Consider the following 23,791-nt stretch of genomic DNA (forward strand, 5'->3'; position numbering starts at 1 on the left):
TGAATTTTGATACATGACCATGGGAATACTGCAATGGTCATAAGTATAAAAACAGTCTTTTTTCAGTGCCACTGTAATTTTGAATGGTCACTAAGCAATCTGTTATAAGTTGGAGATTGAGGATTACCTGTATCTGTATGGAATTTATTATTTATTATTATTATATATTTATTATTTTGTCCAATAATCTGGCATATTCCTCCTAACTAAACGAACATGATTCCACCACAAATATAAGCAACCCGAAGACAGCACAATAAAACAAGAAAAAAATCTTGACTTTCATATTCATATTGTATCTATTTAAAATATCATTTTAGCAGCATGTTCATCCTCATTGTATGGTAGCTACCTATGATTAAGAAGACTGATATAAGAATGTATGAATGGTTTTCATTGGGAAAAGGATAAATTCTGCTACGGGACATTTCACCACTGCTTGTTTAACACAATATCCATTTCTGTCTGCACAGGTTGAATCATTAATTTATCATGAATAATCTATGTCAGTAATTCTGAAGTTATGGTCTCCAAAATACTATAGATTGTCTAGATTGCAGGTATAAAAATGAAAATAAACATATATGTCTGATCAGTCAGTGCAAGATTGTGAAATTCTATGTTTTTTGCCTTCTCATGATAGTTGTCATTTTAATGTTATAAAAAATAATTTATTAACGCTGCAAATTCTGTAATGATTACTAGGGGAGGGGACCATCTGTGCCATAAGAAACACAGGCATTGTATTGATGACCAGTGTCTTCCATAAAAAGCCACTGAAGTTTTCAACAATTACTGAGTAGTCAATATATAGGATAAGCCTGATCTGCTAGTCTATTTATATAGGTCCTTTCTCATAGATATCAATGCCCGTTGGTGATCCTGTTTGTGCCTAATTCTAAGCAAGCTATTGACAGAGCTATGCAAGTTTGTTTGCAGCGTCAACAGTAGTGAGACAGAGCAATGTGCATGAACCTTTTGCTTATTCACAAATCAGAATTATTATTTTTAAAAAGAAATCAGTAAAAAATCAACATATACAAACAACAAATGAAAAGATAGTTGTCACCCGTAAAATGTCTCAGGGACTTCCTGAAACCTAACAGAGATAGAGCTAACTTAGGGGGAAGGAGGAAAAGAGTATGTTCCATAGGGCAGGTGCCACAATAGAGAAGGCCTGTCTCCTGGGACCCATCAAATGTAGGTCCCTTGAAAATGAAACCCACAGCATGGCCCTCTGCCAGACTTAATGGGTCAAGCTGATGTAAGGAGAGAGGAGGTCCCTCAGATAACACAGTCCTATACCATGAAGTCTTAAAAGGTCAAAACCAGCACCTTGAATAGAACCTAAAAACAAACAGGCAGCTTGCGGAGCAGAGGTGTGATACGTGCTGATCCAAGGGCAGATATAGTTGCCCATGCCACTGTATTCTGCACCAGTTGGGAGTTTCCAGTTACTCCTCAATTATATGATACTGGTGCATATAATTTATATCAATATTGTTACAATTACTTTTTAATTAGAAAAATAAATCTTAAATAGACCTTGAAATCTCAATTTAACAGATTTCATTTCATAAATGAAGGCAAATATATGTGTCCCAGGATAATATATCAGGATCCAATCTGGGTCAGTCATCGGGACGAGAGGTTTAGTCTTCCAAGCTTTTGGAACCCATCTTTAGGGAACTTCTCTCTAGCGGAGCGTCATTTACTGAACTTCAGAAACAAGGAATCATACTTCTGTCTAGATTCTGTCTTCCCAATAATAGACATGTTCAATAATTATATGTCAATTCTTGCAAATGATGTAACTTGCAATTTAACAGACATTTGGGAGTAATAGATATCCCTCCCTTCCAATTGGCTTTTTCAATTGTATTTGTTAAGCAACATCAATCAAATTTACATTTCTAGGCTCATTCTAACTAACTTATTTTCTATTCCAATTCTCAAATAATTTTAGAATTATACCTCCAAACATAGGAGGCCCATGATCATAAGAAGGACGATCAGGTTTCCGCTCATATGACTGCCTTTCAAATCCTCCCCTTCTTGAGACTGAATGTTCTTTGTCACGGTAAGACTGATTTCTTGAAGGAGATGGCCTGTCAAATGGAGAAAGCATTCATGTCAATTTATTTATTTAAAAGACTTGGTGCTTATTGATTTTAAAAACAGCATACACCCATCAATAGGATTTTATTCTTATTTATAACATGATTTTTATTAATATAGATTGACCATATAAAAGGCACATCAATAACCATTATGAAGGCACATTTTCTTATATAGGTATTTCTGTTTTACATACCTGTCTTCTCGTGAGTATCGCTCTTTGTCAAATCGTTCCCGATCATGATCTCCAGAAATCCGTTCTCTGTATGGTTCTCGTTCCCTCCTGAAATCCCTGTGATCTGGATTGGAATTATTTTGTCGTTCAAAATAACTCTCTCTCTCCTTGCCATATCGATCCCGCTGGCCTAAGTGTTCTGGAAAAAAGAAGTCAAAATAATTGTTAGGCCTAATAATAAAGAAATTTTTGAGCTGAACCAGATTGCAATTAGAAGGATCACATCAGGGAAAGTTGAACCCACTACAGGTAGTCCTCGACTTACAACCACAATTGAACCCAACATTTCTGTTGCTAAGTGAGACAAGTGCATTTTGCCCCATTTTACGACCTTTCTCACCACTGTTGTTAAATGAATTACTGCAGTTAATTTAGTAACATGGTTGTTAAGTGGCTTTTCCCCATTGACTTTGCTTGTCAAAAGGTTGCAAAAAGTGCTCATGACCTGCGACACTGCAACAGTCACAAATATGAATCAATTGCCAGCATCTGAATTTTGATCATGTGACCATGGGGATACTGCAATGATCGTGTGAAAAATTGACGTTACTTTTTTCAGTGCCATTTAACTTCAAACTGTTGTAAGTTGAGGATTACCTATATTTCCTTTCATGTGTTAATTTTATATATAATCCTTATTCTGCACACTATATTTAAAATATTCCAAAGCATTTAAGTTATTGTATCACAAAGAGAAATATGCAGTTCATCTTAAAAAGAAAGCTATTAAATACCAAACAAATTTCTTTTTTCTCAAAGAGAGATTTCTGTGACAACAAAGATAAACCCACCTTTTGAAAAGGGTTGCCTTTCATGAGGTTCTGGATGCAGAGTTATTCGTTCCCCATAAGGAACTTGTTGTCCACTTTTACTGTTGGTTATATCTGTTAAACACAAATTGATAATAATTAAAGACTCTTGACAGTTTTAAGATACTGACTTTAAGCTTCTACCACATTCCTAATTTGGCTCTGATGAACTATGTATGAACAACATACTGATCTCTCACTTCAAATTGGTAAAGATGTAGATATTAAACAGGATAAAGAAAGGGTTGAGTATTGTGGCATGATGGAATTTCCCATAGTTTGCAAACCCTAATGCAACTGTTTGATCACATAGGTGCACATTCACCACTATATAGTGAGTCTGATCTCCAGCCCTCACAGGCAATCCACAAAGAGACCCTGGTCAATGATATCAAAGGCCACTAAGAAATGTAGGAGAACAAGCATAGACATATTCTTTCCTTTCAAATCCCAGTACAGGTCAATTACGAGGAAGACCCATGTTATTTTAATCTTCCAGTCAGGCCTGAGCTCTGACTGCCAGAAGTCTAAATTTGCTTCTTCCAGAGTATTTGTGGCTGTTATTCCATAACCTCTTCTACAACTTTCCCCACAAAGGTGAGACTGGGAATACTGTCCAACATTAAGAGAACCAGGACAGGCTTCCTTAATGTTTTATTAAGTAGCAATCGGAACATTAGCAGCATTCACCTTGACCATGGCTGTGTCCATGTCCGTGTCCATGTCCATAGTCAACAGTCTGTTGAATAATCGGTGGCTTGGCAATGGGTGCCACATTAGGCAAAGGGGATGCTGAGATTGTTGTTGAAGGCAATGCAGAATCCAATGTAGATGATTCTGATTTCAACCCTTTATCCTCATTGCTGTCCCAAAGTCCCTGGAAAGTGTCCTCATCCCAACGTTCTTCCTTTGTCTCAGTTGATGTCTTTACCACGGGAACTGAAACCTGAGTTGCTGCTACAGTTGGAATGGAAATTGGAACGTTTGACTGCAATGGTAGGCCAGATGGCTTTGCTGTTGGGATAGGAACCTTTGCAGCTGAAACAGGGGTTTTTGTCACTGGAGAAGATTTTACAGGACATGGTTTAGTGGGTGGAGCAGGTTTCTGAAACATGACAGGGGGCTTTATAATTACAGCTGGAGTAGGCTTAATAGCTGGTTTCTCTGCTGTCCTTTTGCCTTGGGTTTCAGAAGAGGCCTAGATAACGGGAAAAGTGAAAACAAATGTGTAAAATAATTGTTATATCAACATTATCAGCCATGATTTTTTTCTTTGCATACCATAAGAAACCACAGTGAACCATGAGAGTCCATGCTTCTCTTTTTCCTCTCCAATAGAACCAGGCTGGAAACTTTCACTTTTAGTCTAATCATGGACTGTGGGGATTCACTGACCAAAATTAAGAGGAAATTGATTTTGATTGACTGACTGATATTGGTTATTTTAAAAACTTGATCTGAAACAGTGTTTTTTAAGCTAATGTTTCTAATTAATCATAGGCTCAAATCCAGATATTTAACAAGCAACCAAATCAATTTGGTCAAATTTCTAAGCCTGGCTTGCCGGAGGAAGACAGATTGTTCCTATTTATGCAATCTGACTAGGCTAAATGATGGCCACTAGCATGATAAACTATTTTCCTTAATTCCCAGCCAGTATAACTATAATTTTGGAGAAGGGTACATGAAGCTATTGTTAAGTGTGAGATGACATACAGTATATACAGAATCAATGCTATACAACCATATGCCTTGATCCTTTTCTAAAATGTGTACTTTTTGTAGATGTTCAGTGTTAAAAGTGGTACAAGCCAAACATAAATTAAGATATATTTTTAAATGTTATTATTTATAAACATCTAAGCTAGCAAATTTAAAGGAGATGGACTAATAACTGGCAGGCTGTACATTCTAATCTTGCCTTATACATGTAACTAGGTGGGTGACTTTGGATCAGTCACTCTCTCTCATACCTAGTTAGAAGACAACGCCTAACCACTTCCAAAAATGCTTTGACCTATCTGCTTATACAGATACCAACAATCAAGAGCAACTTGAAAGCAAAAAAATAAAACAAAATCAAATGCGCACCTCTCTTTTGTAAAAGCATATCTCTTAAATTCAGATGGGCAAGTGTTGGCTTTGGTAAGGCCATGAACACCTGAGTTTTCTGTGAACATTGAGCCAGAGCATAAAATCAATTCAACCTGAAATGGTTTTGGATGATACTTGTTTGGGAGCCAATTTGGTCTAATGGTTAAGGCACCAAGCTAAAAACCAGGAAACTGCGTGTTCCAGTCCTGCCTTAGTCATGTAAATCAGCTGAATGATCTTGGGTCAATTAGGCTCTCCCAGCCCAATTTATCTCACAGGGTTATTGTTGTGGGTAAGTAGGAAGAAGTGTTAGATGTGTTCACCTCCTTGAGTTATTTATAAAAATGAGAAGGCAAGATAAATAAATAAATGTTAATATGATTTTGAGTTAGCCTTAGTTGTTTTGTATGTGGTTTTATATTTAATAGTTGTTTTGTGTTTTTAACACTATGACAGCCATCGAGAGTTGTAATTTGTAATTTAGATGGCTATATAAATATGTATATATACATAAAACCTACTTAGTAGCAACAAGAGTTGAACTGGGCCATAGTAATCTTCCTATGTCTCAGCATTATGGTCAAGGGTTTTATTGCGAGTAGCTTCAGGTAAGCCATCTACTGTATGTGGTAAAAAACAAAACCAATTGTTTGTTTCTGCCTATCAGCCGCTAACATGATAAACTATTTTCCTTCATTCCCAGCCAGCATAACTATACTTTTGGAGAATTTTGGAGAATATCCTACAAAAGATATTCAAGTCAAGATTAATTGTAACCTTGCTTATACAAACCAGCACTATGAACTGCTGAATCATGATTTCTTCTTTCCCATATACAGACATATAAAAATAAATTCAGAGTTATCTGGAGTATCAAGCACTTAAAAAACCACATACAACATGTGCCGCCTCAAACTATATATCAAAAACAATACGTAGCATGGGATAACTACTATTCTATACATCCAGAATTATCTTTTTGGGTCGTTCAGATTCTATTATTTTAAAATTAATTTAAAAAACTGGAGCGACTGCAAGCTTCAAGGGTAAAGTCATAACAGTAAAATCTGTTTTCATCCAACCCAGTGGCAGAAGATTTTTCTGAATTGGTGTCTAGGAGCCATGCAGGTGTTGGGCTAACAAAATTCAGGAGAAATAGAGATACTGGAATTTGAGATGTTTATGTTGGTGGAAACATGGAATCACCTGCTCTTGAGCACTTAAGCCAATATAATAGAAATGTTTGGCCTATTTTCCTCACATATCAGTAACAACCATCTATGCTGGGATGAATTCATAGATTGGTTCTTTCAACATGCATTTACATTTAACTTATAAAGATGAAAAATACGTTCTAAAATGATAAGACTTGTTTTTAATAACTGGAATTGAGCTAACTCCAGGTGACTTTATTGAGAATTCTGTGTCTCTTTGGCAACAACGTGGAAATGATTTGCTAACTCCCTTTTCTGGAATGTTTTGCTTTCTCAGTCTAACCTAAATTATGGTATTCTACAATAATCTCACATCTATGGCTGACGCTACTTTCTTTTCAGGTCCAGACAAAATCAACTTGGTTCTGCCATCTACTAAAGACTTTTTCAAGAAACACCATGCCAAACACTCTATTACTATCTTTTAGAAAGCAGATAGCATCATTCTGAACCTTGTAAGAATAAAACACATAATAATTTCTGTGTCTGGCACTTTATACTTTATGTGCCATTTTTATTATATATTTTGTTGACTATTATTTAGCCTATTTTGTGTTTCTTTTTCAAATGAAAAGGAAATACATTTTATGAATTTTTAAAGAAACCAAAAAGAAACAAAACATTACAGGGCATTTCCTGCTTTGGAATTAAAGATTATTGTTGTAATATTAATGAATTCTAACTTTTGATAAAGCAAAACATAGTGAGGCCCAGCAATTTTCTCATTGTCATATCTTCAAAACTCATTATCAGTGGACAGGTGTTCCAATAGAACAATTTACATTAGGACAACATAAGAGCATTTGTTTTTAAACAAATGCTATGTTGAATATGTATATATGTATTAAAAAATCTGGAAATAAAATTCAAGACAAAATTCTACCAGAAAATGAAACACACCCTTGTTTATGAATCAAGATTTGAAATTCTCCTTTAGTATATCCACCGTAGAATCAAAAACTGCTAAGCAACCAGGCAAATCATAAGAAATTGCTTCAGTCAAACTATGTAAGGTCATTTATGCTTCATGTTTTATTTTGATTTGTTGTTAAACTCCCTCTTCATTTAGCAACTACCTTGGCTAGTGACCATTTGCATATATCACAGCATTAAAACACTCATTTCCCAACCAATGCACACATGATCAAATTTTGCACTCTTGACAACAAATGCTGACAACAGATAAGAGTATTGCTTGTATAGTTGTATGAGAGAATTTAATCTGAATAAGATGGTAACATCCAATGATCTTTGTAGCCTGTCTCTCTCAGTCACATATTCTGTTAGCAACCATTCTACTTCATGACCTGGTTGTCGGAATGGAACTTGGTTGCTAAATGAGGAGCAGATGTACGGGCTTGTATTTTTCTATATTTTATGATGATTTAGGACATTTTGCAAATTATCCTGAGGACTTTTTTTAATATGAGAACCAGACTATAAGTGCTTTTTAAAACATACAGTCTATCTGAAAGCCATTTATAAGCAATATTTTAATTTACCTGAAAGTTATCTTTCCTAGCAGGTGTTCTTTGTAATCTAGATATTTCTTGAGATGAGAGTTCAGACCTTTGAGCATCAGGAACAAATTCATTCATCTTCTGCATATGTTCTTTTTGTTCCCTATAACCAGAAAAGTATATTGTTTGTCTTAGATGGTCTTCTTAAGGATACAAACATACATATTTTAGTTGTAGCATGAACACTGTGCAATGCTGTCTCCAGAAGATCTTCCAACTTCAGATTTATGGCCCTATCAGGCCATGTTAAAAAGAGCAGTTGCTGAAAAGTGAACCTGGAATCTTTAAATGTGATTCACTTGCCCCCACAACAACTCTAAAAGTATATTATACCATCTATTCAGGAATGGGATAGGATGATATATTGACATATAATTACACACTTAAGCAGGAGTACTTGAAAATTAAACAAAGTAAAAGCAGCCTTCTAATAGACTGTTTATTTACTGCATAAAACTTTTAAGATACTGGATCTAAAGATGTAAATCACATGTGAGATAAAAGTCACTTGGAAGAACTATTAGCCTTCCTGAGAATTATCTCAGCTTACTTTTCAAATGTTTTTATGGAGTTTGTTGATGGAACTGCATTAGTAAAGAAAACCTATATGAATGATTCTGCAAATTTTCCAGATCTTCCCCCCATTCCCTTATGTCTTTCATTTTGACATTACAAGGTAAGATTCTTTCTTCATCATCACAATTTAAAAAAAATATCACTGCCAGACTATGTTATTTGAACTCTTTTATCACTTCTAGTGCTTATATATTTAATGGTGGGTCCAAATTAAAACAAAGATTAACTCCTTTAGCTTAAGAGGTATAGTATACTATTTAAAGTGATTATTTCAATGGATTCAAAAGGAAGCTCAACTTCTATAAAATGCTCTTTCATCTAAAGTGATTAAAAGATGTATAGCTGATGCCTGACAACATTTTTAAAGCACTTTGTAAGGGTAATTTATACAAATAGAAGACTAAGGAAAATATAATTATTCTAAAATAAGACAAGAAAAAAAATCAACTCACCGTATCATCTTTAGTTCTTGGGCAGCCTTCAAGATTATTTCATGTTGCCTTTGACTAAGAACCATTACTCCTCCTAACGACTGCTCAGAAGCTAAATTTGACTCTTCTTCCGACAATTCAGATGAGCGTGGTGGTATGGGTGGAGGATCCAGACGATCGCCTGAAGATGTAAATCTATCCATTTCATCAGGATACCACCTCTCTGAAAACCTTTCTCTTTCCCAATCTCCTCTGTCAGGAGGGAAATCAGACTGTTCTCTCCATGAATCACATTTTTCTGGATATTCACGAATTCTAATCCCACTTCTGTCTCTAGAATCTCTGTCGTAGAAATCTATGTCTCTCTCTTCTAACCAAATGTCCTCATGGTATCTATCTATTGGAGGAAGTGGAGGCAGAGGTGGCAAAGGAGGTAGAGGCGGTATGTCCATATCACAATTCAATGTATCTCTGTCCCCCGATAATATGATATAATCCCTGTCCCAGTCTATTTCGAAATCACAATCGTACACATCCAAGGCTCTTCTGATCCTGTCAAGATCCCTGTCTCCCTCGCTGTCTCTACTCAATGGTATTTCCCAAAATGGTTCTTGATCCACCAAAGGAGGTAAAGGAGGAAGAGGGGGAAGTGGTGAAAGAGGGGGTAAAGGATGATGTTGTGGTACCCCCTCATCTATCTCATATACAACAATGGAATCATCAAACCTCTGGTCTTGATCATGCCAATATCTCTCTCTTTCCCAATCATCTAATTGTCTGTGTTCTAAAGGAGGAATATGTCTGTAGTCAAATGAAAGACCCTCTTTTCTGCTTTGCTCTTCATAACTCCATGGAGGACTTGGTGGTTCTTCATAAAATGGTGGTAAATTTTCAGCATTTCCTCCAATTCCCATATCACGTCTGTGTAGATCTTGCTCCCGATTGCTAGGCCTTCTAATGGGTTCTCTTTCCGGATCATTATCTTGTCTATCTGTCTCCCTCTCTCTATTAGTAGGTTGTCGACCAGGGGCTCTCTCCCTACTTCCAATTTGCCAGTCCAGTCCTCTCTCCTGACTACTGGGAGGCCTGATTACAGCACTTTCCTGGATATTTGCTTGGATTCTTTCCCTGCTGCCCACCTGAGGAGCTGGTAATCCTCTTTCCTGGATATTTGCTTGGATTCTTTCCCTGCTGCCCATCTGAGGAGCTGGTAGTCCTCTTTCCTGGATATTTGCTTGGATTCTTTCCCTGCTGCCCATCTGAGCAGCTGGTAGTCCTCTTTCCTGGATATTTGCTTGGATTCTTTCCCTGCTGCCCACCTGAGGAGCTGGTAGTCCTCTTTCCTGGATATTTGCTTGGATTCTTTCTCTGCTGCCCACCTGAGGAGCTGGTAGTCCTCTTTCCTGGATATTTGCTTGGATTCTTTCCCTGCTGCCCACCTGAGGAGCTGGTAGTCCTCTTTCCTGGATATTTGCTTGGATTCTTTCCCTGCTGCCCATCTGAGGAGCTGGTAATCCTCTTTCCTGGTTATTTGCTTGGATTCTTTCCCTGCTGCCCATCTGAGAAGCTTGTAGTCCTCTTTCCTGGTTATTTGCTGGGATTTGTTCCCACCTGCTTATCCGAGGAGCTGATGGTCGTCTTTCTTGGCTATTTGCTTGGATTTTTTCCCTGCTGCCCATCTGGGGAGCTGGTAATCCTCTTTCTTGGCTATTTGCTGGGATTGTTTCCCTGCTGCCCATCTGAGGAGCTGCTAATCCTCTTTCCTGGATATTTGCTGGGATTTGTCCCCACCTGCTTATCCGAGGAGCAGTTACTCCTCTTTGCTGGCTATTTGCTTGGATTATTTCCCTGCTGCCCATCTGAGGAGCTGGTAATCCTTTTTCCTGGTTATTTGCTGGGATTATTTCCCTGCTGCCCATCTGAGGAGCTGGTAATCCTCTTTCCTGGCTATTTGCTGGGATTTGTTCCCACCTGCTTATCCGAGGAGCTGATAGTCGTCTTTCTTGGCTATTTGCTTGGATTCTTTCCCTGCTGCCCATCTGAGGAGCTGGTAATCCTCTTTCCTGGCTGTTTGATTGCTTGCCCAGTACTCTTTCCTGGTTACTGCCCTGTCTACCCATTCCAGATTCCCAGTTGCTTAACTGACCTTCTGGAATTTTGTCATAGGTTCCTAGCCCGCTGCTTTTATCTCTACCAACAACATCCCCTGAGTGATCTCTCCCTCTATTTGCATTTCCCCTTCCTCTCATATCTTCTAATCGGCCCCGTCCTCTGCCTCTAATATCTTCCATTCTATACTGGCCTCTGCCTCTGTCAGCTGGCCCTATTCCCTGGTTATCTCCTGGCTTCTTCTGTCCCTTCTCCCAGTTTTCTAGTTTAAATGATTCCTTATTCTTATTATTGCCTGGAGTAACCAGTTTATTTTTTGTAGAGTTCATATCTTTATTTCCTATAATTGGTGATGGCAGTACTGATTTCTTCCCTCCTGTTGTTTGAGGAATATTGGAAACTGGTATCTGATGCAGACCTGTGGAAGTGCAAGAAGTTTTTGATGCTTCTGCGTGTAATCTGGAATCCATGGCACTTGGTTTCTTCATTTCTGACTTAGCTGGCTGAACTGGGCCAGAAACTTTTACATCAGACATAAATTTAGATTTATTGACAGTATCAATACGTAGTTCTTTATTTTCTCCTTGATGGTTCTGTTGTCCCGAAACAGGTTTAGGTCCCCTAACCAATGATCCACTTGCTTGAGAAGACTGCATTTGTGATGTTGCCACAGGAGTGTAAAAGGCTGCTGCTGGCCCCCGAGGGATTGACCTTTGTTTTCCTGAAGATCCATCTGTGTGCTGATTCTGAAGTCTTGCCCCTGGACCTTCTAAGTGTTGGCCCTGAAAATTAGGACCTCCTTGCTTTGGAGGCTCAAAGCCTCTTGCCTGGGGTCCATCGAATCTGTGGGATTAGACAGAATGTTTTATTCAATTAACAGTTTTGGTGAGGCTTTTCTATAAAACAATTCTCCTAGTCAGAGAAATAAATACAAAATTTAAATTAAATGTACAGTGACTGTATTGAGTGAGGCAACAGCTGGAAGAATTGGACAATGGGAGAAAGTTAACACTGTTATCAATTGCTCAGCTCTCCATTATCCCGTTATTCACCGCAGAAATAGTTTGCTCTACCTTGACATTCTTCCCACTGGGAATATTGGCTTTATGACTTAATCATAAAAACAGAGTAAAGCTTCAGTTTAGTTTGTTTATTGATTGAAACAACTACATTAAAAAGTAGGGTAAACTACAGCAATTAAATAATCAGATAAAATAATCTCCTGGACAGTTGGCCCCAATCCGATCAAAGTAGGAAGTTGGGTGGCTTTAGCCAGCTATAAGCTGGTAGCCTTTTTTACTACCCATGTGTTTGTATCTTGGAGAAGGTAAGATAAGCTATTAATGGGTCCCAGTGAGCTATCAATAGCAATAGTAATAGCACTTAGACTTATATACCACTTCATAGTGTTCTACAGCCCTCTCTAAGCGGTTTACAGTCAGCATATTGCCTCCAACAATCTGGGTCCTCATTTTACCAACCTCGGAAAGATGGAAGGCTGAGTCAACCTTGAGCCTGGTGAGATTCAAACTGCCAAATTGCAATCAGCCAGCAGTCAGCCGAAGTAGCCTGCAGTAATGCATTCGAACCACTGCACCACCACTGCTCATATGCTTATCAATTAATGACTTTGAAAGTTGTGCTGTGGCTGAAGCTTATAGTTGGCAATCAGACAAGATATGAGTAATGTCCTGTCTCATATACACATATTTTCTCTGAATAAGGTACTTGATGAAGCTAGCCTGTGTTTTATCATAGACTTCAGAAACTCAAATCTTGCTCTGGTTAGGGTTGTTCTGTGTCAGGCCCATAATTTTTTTAAAAAGTTTTTGTTTTATTTTTAATTTTCAAAACAAACACAACACATCCTTCTTTAAGTGTATCAGTTGGTTACAAAAAGGCTTACGTGCATCTCTTCCACAGTCAACAAACATAATTCATATTAACTCAAGTATTTTAACTCAGATATTTATACATGTTACCATCATCATGCCTCCATTTTCATTTGACTATAATTGTTTAAATGTCCTTCATTATAAAACATAACAAGATTTAATACATAACCACATACTGGCATTTACTATTTCTAAAATCTTCCAACACTGAATCCTTATGTCCTATTCTAGTGAAACATCCATAATATTTAATAACAAAGTTTTCTAATCCTTCTTTCCAAATCACTGTTGACAATTTATATCCAATTTCCTTATGTCGTACCCATACCTATATATATGTTATCATTATCCCTCCTTTATTTAACTATATCCTATATCAGCAATGGAAAACCTTTTTGGCTCGTGTGCCACAAGTGGGGGGAGCGCAGGGGGGTCGTGTGCGGGCGTGCCGTACCCAGAATGCAATGCGCAACCCCCAGTGCGCATGCACACACTACAGGCGCGACCCCCCATTTTTACATGCTTTTTCCATCCTCCCCAGGCTCCAGAGGCTTTATAGGAGCCTGGGGGGGGGGGAAAGAGCCTCCCCCACCCCCCGGAGGCCCTCCGGAGGCTTCAGGGACCGTCCGGAGGCTTCCCTGAAGCCTTCGGAACGCTTAAAATGACCCTCCGAGCAAACCGGAAGTGATAGGTTCACCATCACTGTCCTATATCATAACATTTTCCCCCTAATAATCAAGACTTATACACTACACATTGTATACATTATTATCATTACCAATTATTTATTTAACTATATCTATTGTCACTAAATTGCACCAAGTTTAACTAGTTTTAGATTATACCCTTTCGTCTATCAACCTGTATCTTTCCAGTAGCAAAAAGTCTCATATCTTCTGCCATTTGTGGTGTTAGTCCTCTAATCATCTCCTTAATCAACTTTGTATGGACTCCTCTTAGCAACTCCTTGCTTATAAAATCTCTCATGTAATTTCGATGCCCTTCTTCTGTTTCCTTAATTAGCTTATCTTTGATTGTCGGTAGTGTTATCAATGATATTGCTAATAAAATTTCTCTCTTTAAATCCATAAATTCTTTTTCTTCTTCTTCTGTATCTTGCCATCTGGGGTAGATTTCCCCTCCATTTAATTCCTCTTTCAGTATTCCCTTTCCATTCTCAAAGACAAACCAATCACCATAAATATCAGCAATTTTTATTTCTTTATATTCATTTTCCTCTTTGATTTTTAGGATTTTAATCACCACTTTTTCCATTTGATAAACATCCCCAACTTGTTCATATTTTGCTGTTAGATGCACTAAGTCTTCCAAGTACTTCTCTATCCTCTCACGTGTATTTGCTAATTTCTGTATTTCTGAGAATATCTTTTGCAGATTTAAAACTTCTTTCTGCTGTTGAAATTGTGCCATTATTTCCAGCTAACAAACACTGCTGCTCTAGCTTAGAAGGTTTTAACAAGATTAAGCATAGATTCACAATGACATTTTATTTTCACCTTTCTCTGGTTTAAGATATAATTCAAAGGAACATCTGTATGCTTTTCTTCTTCTTTTTTTTCCAAAAATTTTTATTGGTTTTTACACATATATGGGGAAAGGTAAGGGGATATACAAAAATTTTTGGCAGCTCCCACACTAGTGATAGAAACCCATCCGAGACTCACAATTTTTACAATCTTAAAAACAAAATATAAAAGATAAGCAGAAAACAAGTTCTTATTCTATATTGTCAACCATGTGTTCATTCATTTTCCTTTGTCACTTTCTAGAGTATCACCAATTGCTATTATTTTAAATACTTTCATTTTTGTGATCTGAGCCTTTTCAATATTGCTCCTTCCTCCCTGTCCCCAGAGGAAGCCTCAGCCCCCCCACAGCTGTTTTTTATCTCTCTAAATATAATCTGCTAAGATTGTACTCATGATATCCTTAAGGTCTTCATTTTCTGTCTCTGGTAGGTTCTGGAATCTAAGAAAAAAGGACATTCTTTTAAATTCTATTTTTGCCAAAAAGTTTTCCAAGTCTATATTTCCCTTCTGGATTGTTTTAATCTCTTCCCCCAACCCAGCCGCTCCCTCCTCCAATACCACAATCCTTTGTTTATTTTCTGCAATATGATGTTTAACATCTCTGAGTTCTTTTTTAAGCTCTGTCATTTCTTTTTTCAATTCATTTTGACCTCTCATAAGTTCTTGAAACATTTGAGAGACAGATAGTTCTTTTGGTCCCTCTCCAGTCCCCTCTTGCTGTAACAGTGAGGTAATTTTTGTTTGTTGCATACTAGGACTGGAGGAGGCAGATGAGGGGGCCGAAAGTGACTTGCCCGTCGGTGGTTGCTTAGGCCCCGTTTGTTTAAAATTCAGAGATGTAAGTCTTTTCCCAAGAAGATGGCGTCTGAGGATTGCGCAGCTGTGCTGATCCCAAAAGGCAAACAAAGCCGAAAGCGAGAGTTCACAATTCCAAGGCCCCGAGGCAAACCAAAAGAAGGGGATCAAATAGTCAAAGTTCAGAAGAGCCACATATCAGTGAGGGGTCTCGGTTTCCCTCAGAGAGAGTAATAAGGCTGAAGGTAGTTTCAAAGGGCAGACTTCATTTATAAGTAGACAAACAGAGAAGGGCGGGCGCCATCTTGGCTCCTCTTTCCACAGGGAGAAAGAAAACGGAAATCTCTATCAAAGCTTTTAAAGGAAAAACGGCTCCACAGTCATTTCTAGCAGTTGTGATAAAGATCTTTCTCAGTTAGCCAGCTCAAATGATGGTTCAGCCTTTGTTCTCTCTCTTCTAAGAGAGATCGTTCAAATGCCGCTTAATCCGAGGGGGAGGGTTAGAAGAAACACCCCCCTCTAATCTCCATTCAAATAGGTTGAACACAGAATTTACAAAAGTCTGCTGTTTTTCTTTTAAACGGTCAGAGAGTTCAGGATGGGTCCCCCACCACCAGGATCCAGCCGCGCTTCTCCAGGTACACTCTCTCCTCCGGATCCATTCGGCAAAAGGGCGGACAGCGCAACGCTGTCCCTCACCCCCCCTCCGCTCCCCGGCTCCTAGGCGAACTGAAAAGCACCCTGCCGGCTGCCGCCGATTCCAGGGGGCTTCAGCAAGCCGCCCTTCGGCAGAGGACCCCTCCAGGGCCCCCTGTGCTCCTTACGGAGCCAGCCGGGGAAACGAGTGGCAGACAACACGTCAGTCGCCGTCAGGAACCGGAAGTCGTCTCCTGTATGCTTTTCTTCTTATCACTCTCTATAAACAAGCAGTGAAACCTTGAAGTGCCAAGCCAGAAAATCAGTAAAAAAAAATAAGTGTTTCGTTTCCAATACACAAACCTCCAGCCTCTGAGTAGCAGTGTTATTGTTGCAATGTTGCAATTTTCTTAGTTTCTTTTTGTATCTTTTTTGTATTTCAAGTTTAAAAAAAAGTCTGATTCTTTAATGAGTTAGAAAAACACCCATAGTAATGAAAGAGGAGAATTTTAGTCCATAGGTTACAAAGAATAGTAAAAGGAAAAAAAATAGAAGAAGAAAACTTAATCCATTCATTTTAAATGGCTTGCATAAATTCCATCCATGAAGATAGCATTTAAAAAGTAAGATAATCCACTGACCAAAACCATTCCAAATTTAATTCCGCTGCTTATTTCTTCTGTTCTCCAATTTAAATTAATTTTAAGTTTTTTTATAGGCGGTCTCTTTTAAAACGGTAAAAATTCCTCACCAGCTGGAAATACTTTCTCTTTCCATATCCTTCCGTTTTGGAGCCGCCCCGACTTCATCAGCCTAATGGCTGGATTTTTTTTGTCATTGGCTTGAAGAACTTCTCTTGGATCGATCAGGGACTTTGCGATGTCCCTGAGATCAGCAAGACGTATTCTTCCTGTTCACCGTCTCTGCGGGATGGTTTAGGTCCGTTTGGACCACCCAGCGGCAAAAGTATCGACTGTGATCTCAGAGCATTGAGATTGTACGTCGTCTCGTCGCGACATCGGCTCCTCCCTCATCAAGTCCATAATTTGATGTGTTTTTCTAATTGAAAATGGTTTCTTGTTCTGAGCCAGCCATTTTAAGTATTTGATATTAACAATTGTCTCTATGTCAACTTGAGCACTAAAGTATCATACTGGGAAATAGGCATATCTCATTACTTTTCTAGATATAGGTTTTAAAATATACCCTGTACCTGATCGTTGAGATAAGATAAAAATGTATTAAAGATAAAATTTGTGGCACATGGATGAAATGATCACTCCAGGGATTTGATATTTGAATAAACATTTGTAAAAATATTATTTTATGCATTATTTATTCTATCTGTGTTCTTTCAGTTCAAAATTCAACTTCAAGTCAGATAAAATAGCAAAATATTTAAAGGCATCAAACTTAAATACAAACTTGTACAAACCTCTTTAATGTAGTAAGACCAGAAAATATTTATCAGCGCAGAGTATTTCTGATTATCAAATGATTCTGGTCACTAATTTAAATAAGAGGGGACTTATAACAAGCATTGCTGGAGTTGTTTCTGAGGTAGGCTTTATATTTGGTTTGCCAGTACTCCAGCTGCAAGATGCTTTGGAGCACCTGATATAATACATCAACTTTAGTTCTACAGTTACCATTGTAAATTTATGTACTCTTCTATACAGGTAATTCTTGACTTACAACAGTTTGTTTAGTGACTGTTCAAAGTTATAACGTCATTGAGTTATGACGATTTTTCACTGTTGCTGTATTCCCATGGTTATCTGATCAAAATTCAGGTGCTTGACAACTGACTCATACTCATGATGGTTGCAGTGTCCCAGGGTCATGTGATCACCTTTGTGACCTTCGGACAAAGAAAACTCAATGGGGAAGCCAGATTCACTTAACATGTTATTACCATATTTTTCAGAGTATAAGATGCACAGGAGTATAAGACGCATCAAAGTTTTGAAGAGGCAAATTTTAAAAATGTTTTTGCACTCTGCAGACCTCCCCAAAACGGCCCGTTTTTCGTGAAGACGGGCCCGGTTTCCCCCCCTCCCAAAAGGGCACGAATAGCTTTTAGGAGGCTTGAAGAGTGCTCCTGAGGGATGGGGGTGGGGCAAAAACGGCCCATAGTTTTGCAAAAACAGGCCAGTTTTTTGTCCAAAAAAGGGCACGTATAGCCTTTAGGAGGCTTATAGAGTGCTCCTGGGGATGGGAAAAAATTGAGCAAAAAACAGCCAGTTTTTCACTCATTTCTGCCCTCCCCAGCCCCCCAGGAGCACTCTGTAAGGCTTCTAAAGGCTATGCATGGCCATTTTGGTGAAGGGGGCAGTGTTTCAAGAGGCAAAAAAATGCTGTATTCAGTGTATAAGACGCACCCAGATTTTTAGCCTCTTTTTTCAGGGAAAAAGGTGTGTCTTATACGGTAACTGAACAACTGCAGTGATTCATTTGACAACTGTAGCAAAAAGGTCATAAAATGGGGCAAAGCTAACTTAACAAATGTCTCACTTAGAAACAGAAATTGAGGTTGTAAATCGAGCAATACCTGAATATCCTACGGTCTTCCCGAAATATAAATATGAGCTGTCTGGGTGTATAGTTTCTGTTTTTCTTCTGCATGATTTAGGATTCTTTCTTCTGGATTGTTTATGAAAGCCTCTTGGCTACAAAATTGTTGACAGACAACTTTCTGAGATTACTCCTGATTGTTGACTGCAAACCCATGCACACAGACCAGATCCTTAGCTTCACATGCAACTGCTCCACAGCACACAATAGAGTTGTGTCCAGACTCTCTTCAGAAGGGAAACGACACATTGCAGTACCACAACACTAATAAAAGCAGAAGAGAAATGGCTGCTTGAAGTCTTTCTCCATAATGGCTATCCAAAAAACTTCATATTCCGACACACAGCACCCAAACCACACCACATTACACAGCCAATCACCATGCAAAAGCTAACCCTACCATACACAAAAGGGGTATCAGAAATGACAGCCAGAATGCTCCAATGCCTAAAAATAGCAATAGCCCTCAAACCCACAGCCACACACCACCAGGAATTATCCCGAACCAAAGAAAAGATACAGAAAGACGAAAGAAACAATGTAATCCACAAAATCAACTATAACCACTACAAACAATTTGGGATAAACATCACGTTAATTAAAAACTAGGATCCACAAACATTGGCTGGCAGTCAAACACCACAATCCCAAATCCTTAATCTATTCTCACATCGACACCAAACAGCACCAGTTCGATTGGAGCAACACAAAAATCATCGGCCACACTACCATCCACCACACTTGAGAGTTCATTGAAGCCTGGCACTCCACAAGCAACTCCAGACACATTGATTTACAAGCATCTACAAACCGCTCAGAATTCAAATCAACTGCACAGTCAACCAGTGCCAACCCTCAACCAACCCACGCAATTCCCCCCAGCAGCAGTTCACTTCCCAATGACCCTGACCCGATGTAACCTCCCTATCAGAAGAACATCACTCGACGCACCCACACCTGAAGCCCTTATAAACAGAAGAACAGCCAGCCCCTAAATTCTGCTGAAGATGTTTCCTAGCCTGGTAACGCAATGTTGAGAAAGCAACCCACAAGCTCGAAGAATAAACCTTCACCCTTGTTACTCTTGACTTCATAGCCGTTTCAAGAAGCATCCTTTATTATCAGAAGTAAACACAGTACCTGGATAAATAGTTTCCTAAATTACTTACGGATGCTTAAGGTGTATATATGTAAAGCATTATTTGGCAAGGTGGGAATATCACAATGAATATTTATTTATTGATCAAATTTAATTAGTAGCCCATCGCATGAGAAGTGACTGGGGGGATATACAATAGTTAATATAATCAGATAAGTCAATGTGATTATCAGATAAGCATATTATCTCTATAAGCATATTACATCTCTAAATGTATATAATATAGGATTTGTCAAGTAAAAATAAAACAAAAAGAACACCTACCTTGGACCCTTGGGACCTTCATAGAATGGTGCCCTGGGGGAATCAGGAAACCCAGCTGGCCTCAATGCTCTGTTCTGATAATCAGTGGTAGTAGTGACAGTAGTGGTGGACATAGATGATGAAGCTATTGTAGATTCTGATTTCACTTTGACATGGTCAGATGAGGCTGACCCTAAGGCCACTGCCTGTTTGCCCAGAGGAGCATAAGAATCAGCTTTGTCTGAAAAGTTAGCAGATGCTGTCACATTTGAATGGTAAGGCAAAGTGGCCGATGTATCAGTGTAAGAAAAAGAAGCAGGGGAAGGGGTAGGAAGAAGGGCTGGTCTGGTGGTTTCAGTGACTTGGGTAGCTGCATTTGAATCATTAACCTTAAATGAAAAAGCAGCAGCAGAAGGAGTAGGAAGCAAAGCTGGCCTAGTTTTTTCAGTTGGGTTAGGAGTGGGAAGCAGAGCTAGTCTAGCGGTTTCTGTGTTTTGAGAAGTGGGAGCCGACTCTGTAACTTTAAAGGTAAAAGAGGTAGGAGGAGGAAACAAGGTTGGCCTCATCTCTTTGCTCTGGGAAGTGGTAGACAAATTTTCTGTTTTGGACGTGAAAGAACCAGACAAAGGGGTAGGAAGAAGACCTGGCCTGATCTCTCCTGTCACCTGAGAACTGGAAAGCGATTCACTGACTTTAAAAGAAAAAGAATTAGAAGTAGTTTGAGTGCTCTTAGGTCCAGATTCCCCTGGGCCAGTAGAAAATCCAGGAGTTGATGGAGGAAGTGTACTTGCAGGCATGCTGCTTTGCACTGTTTGAGAATATGGAGAAAATGGAAACGTGCTCCCAGGACACGGAGTATTCAGGTTTTGAAAAGACTTCACCTTCTCCTGAAGGTGAGTGGAAGTGGCTTTCATTTGTCCCTGCCACATTTTCCACTGTTTCTCATACTCATAAAGCTGGTCTTTGTGAGGATAGGTCTGAAGTTGATCCTGCCACTGCTGAAATTCACGTTCCCACTCTTTGTAAAGTGGCTGGAATTGTTTATTCTGAGTCTTATAATGCTGTAGCTGCACCTCCACTGTTGCTGTCTGTCAGGAAAAGAAAGTAATAAGGAAGATACTGTATGTTTGGATTTTTTTAAAAGTCCATGATCTGTACTCAGTTATCCTAATGTATCAGCATATCATTTTAAACTTAAATTAAAATTCATAATTTTACAATTTCACTGATTGTTTTAACCAACATTTTATTACTATTTTCTAGTAAAAAGTGTTTGAGTTTACTTTTCCTTAGAAAGTGGCATTAATATTAGTAGTGTTACTTCTAAGATTGATGTATAATTTCTAGAATAAGAACAAGAATATTAAGCAAATATGTTGTCACCATTCTCTAACATAATAAATGCTAAAATTCAACTCCCATAAATTTTAACCTGAAATAACCCTATATGTGTGGGATTATATGAACCGTGATCCAAGACATCTGAGGGGTGACAAATTGTGTGTACCTAGATACAGGAAAAAAAAACTATACAAAATAAATAAAACAGTAAATTACTATTAAGCTGTATTTCATAATTAAAATATAGCAGCAATTTCACTCAAGAACCAGTTTGATATAGTGACTGAACTAGAAACTGAGAGACCATGAGTACTGTCCTAGGCATGAAATCAGATGGGTGACCTTGAGCCAGTCCCTCTCTCTCAGCCTTAAAAAACAGGCAATGGCACTTCTGAAATCTTATCAAGAAAACTGCTAGAAATGTTTCAGGGAGCAGCCAAGAATCAACACTTACTCAAAGGGACAAAAACAAAAACCAATAACAATTTTACTTATTTGGAAGTAAGTAAAATTATATTGTTTTAAACAACTTACTGACAAATGTGATGGTTGCTGTATAATCTGTTGATAGCGTTGTAAAATTTGTTGCAACTGTGAATGCTTTTGCATTATTCTTTGATACTGGAAACCCACTCTTTGTTGTGGATGTTGCTGCCATTGTGTTGCTGCTGCCTGTAGCTGCTGTAATCTCAAGCTTTCTTCGGGATCTTCTGGAGGTTCAATGTTTAGCTACAGTAGAAGGAATCAGTCATAATTTTTTTTTTCAATCAGTGCTTAGAATTCCAAAGAAAATAAGAATTAAAAATATTTTTTAAAATTGAAGAAAGACTAATGTTACATCCTGGTGTCAACCACAAATATACCGTTTTGCTGTTGCTTAACCTAGGTCATTTCCAGTAATATGTAATGTATCATGGTGAGAACAGAAATGGGAACAAGACTTCCAGCTATACTTCCAGCATCTTCAGAAGCCTGATCCGCAAGCTCTGCGGTCAGCTCCGACCTCTCCCTGTCAGAGGGTCCAAATTTGAACCATAGCCACCCTGAAGCGTTGGTGAAGTAAAGGAGGGACCGCCTGGCAGGTAGAGGAGAGCCGCATTTCTCCTCCTTGACTTGGAAAGCCCTCTCATCTGAAGACGAGTAGCAGAAGCCAAAATGGCTACCATGAAGCCGGGGACAGACTGAATACCCAAGACAGTGCTGGAGTGGAGAAAATGAATGGAGTGTGATCTGGGTGAGAAAATATTTTTTATTGGATGTTGACCCCAGAAATCCAAGGGGGAAGCATATTTAAAGCTATTTGTTGAAGCTACGAATGGGCACATAGGAAAAACACTGGAGAATTGAAGAAGGAAAAAAATCTGCTTTTTAAATAATAAATAGAAACTTGCTTCCTCAAAGCTAAAAGACATGGTATTGAGAGCATTTTAAAATGCTGGAATTAAAGTCTCAAATTTATCTTTACTAACATTGCTCAATTATTGGATTTATAATTTAAAAATAATTGAAATTGGAACTGTTAACAATATCGCAGAGAGGCTGAAGCAGACAGAAGCAAGAGCATCATCTGCTGATGAAAAGGGAAATATGTAAGCTTGTTAATAATTATTCAAAAAGATTGGAAATATCTGTCGGACACAAGCCTACTCTAAGACCATTAGAGATTTGATTATTAATTAAGGACTTCAATTAAGAGCCGCTGAACACTGAATATTATTGAACATATAAAGTAATTTGAAAATGCATGGATAACCTCCTGGTGAATCTAAATTCTTTGGACTATTGATGAGACATTTAAAATTGTGACTTGGAAGTTTGGCTTTTTGAATTAATGAACTCGAAACGAGTAGTGATTAAGGAACTAAAAAAGGAGGGAAATAATGTAAAAGACCTAAAAAGAGAATGAGACAAACAGGAAGAGAACTGGGAAAAAGAGATAGGAGGTAGAATGGAGAGTTCTGAAATTAGATAGTGGAAAAGGGTAGAGTTGGGAGGAAAAGTTAGACTGCATAGTCAAATAGAGGGAATAAAAGACCTAAGGGACAAATATGGAAAGAAAACTAAAAAGAAAATAAGATTAAAGGTTCGGATGCAGGTAAGAGATGATGGATAAGGAAAAATAGAGTAAAAGAATATTTTTATGAACATATTTCAATAATGTGTATTAGTATCAGAACTATACAGGATGGATTATTACTTTAGCAATGTGATAGATATCAGGATAATATTTTAATATAAATGGATATGAAGAATTGAAAAATAGATTTTGAATCACTGTATTACTAAATATGTATAAAAATATGAACAGTGGAAGGTTAAAACATACAATGGGTGATTAGGGATATGTATGTATGTATGTATGTATGTATGTATGTATGTATGTATGTATGTATGTATGTATGTATATGTCACCGTGAAAGTCCAAAATCTGGTGAATGTCGACATTCACCCGTGAATGTTGGTGAATGTCGACACATACCAATTTTGGTCTT

At 38.2% G+C, this 23,791-nt stretch overlaps 1 protein-coding gene across 2 annotated transcripts in view; it reads right to left on the minus strand.

Moving 5' to 3' along the window:
• YLPM1 (YLP motif containing 1) overlaps positions 1–23,791 on the minus strand; it is a 71,251-nt gene that overhangs the window by 31,096 nt on the left and 16,364 nt on the right. For both annotated transcript variants that reach the window (XM_081955160.1, XM_081955161.1), the window contains exons 3-10: positions 21,834–22,028; positions 19,980–21,046; positions 9,019–11,949; positions 7,973–8,093; positions 3,853–4,360; positions 3,145–3,237; positions 2,315–2,492; positions 1,975–2,108 (exon numbers count right to left, since the gene is read on the minus strand). In XM_081955160.1, coding sequence (XP_081811286.1) covers positions 1,975–2,108; positions 2,315–2,492; positions 3,145–3,237; positions 3,853–4,360; positions 7,973–8,093; positions 9,019–11,949; positions 19,980–21,046; positions 21,834–22,028 — 5,227 coding nt within the window. The remainder of the gene's footprint in view (positions 1–1,974; positions 2,109–2,314; positions 2,493–3,144; positions 3,238–3,852; positions 4,361–7,972; positions 8,094–9,018; positions 11,950–19,979; positions 21,047–21,833; positions 22,029–23,791) is intronic.

The sequence above is a fragment of the Natrix helvetica genome, assembly GCF_964273705.1.
Source record: "Natrix helvetica genome assembly, chromosome: 1".
Classification (NCBI taxonomy): Eukaryota; Metazoa; Chordata; class Lepidosauria; order Squamata; family Natricidae; genus Natrix; species Natrix helvetica.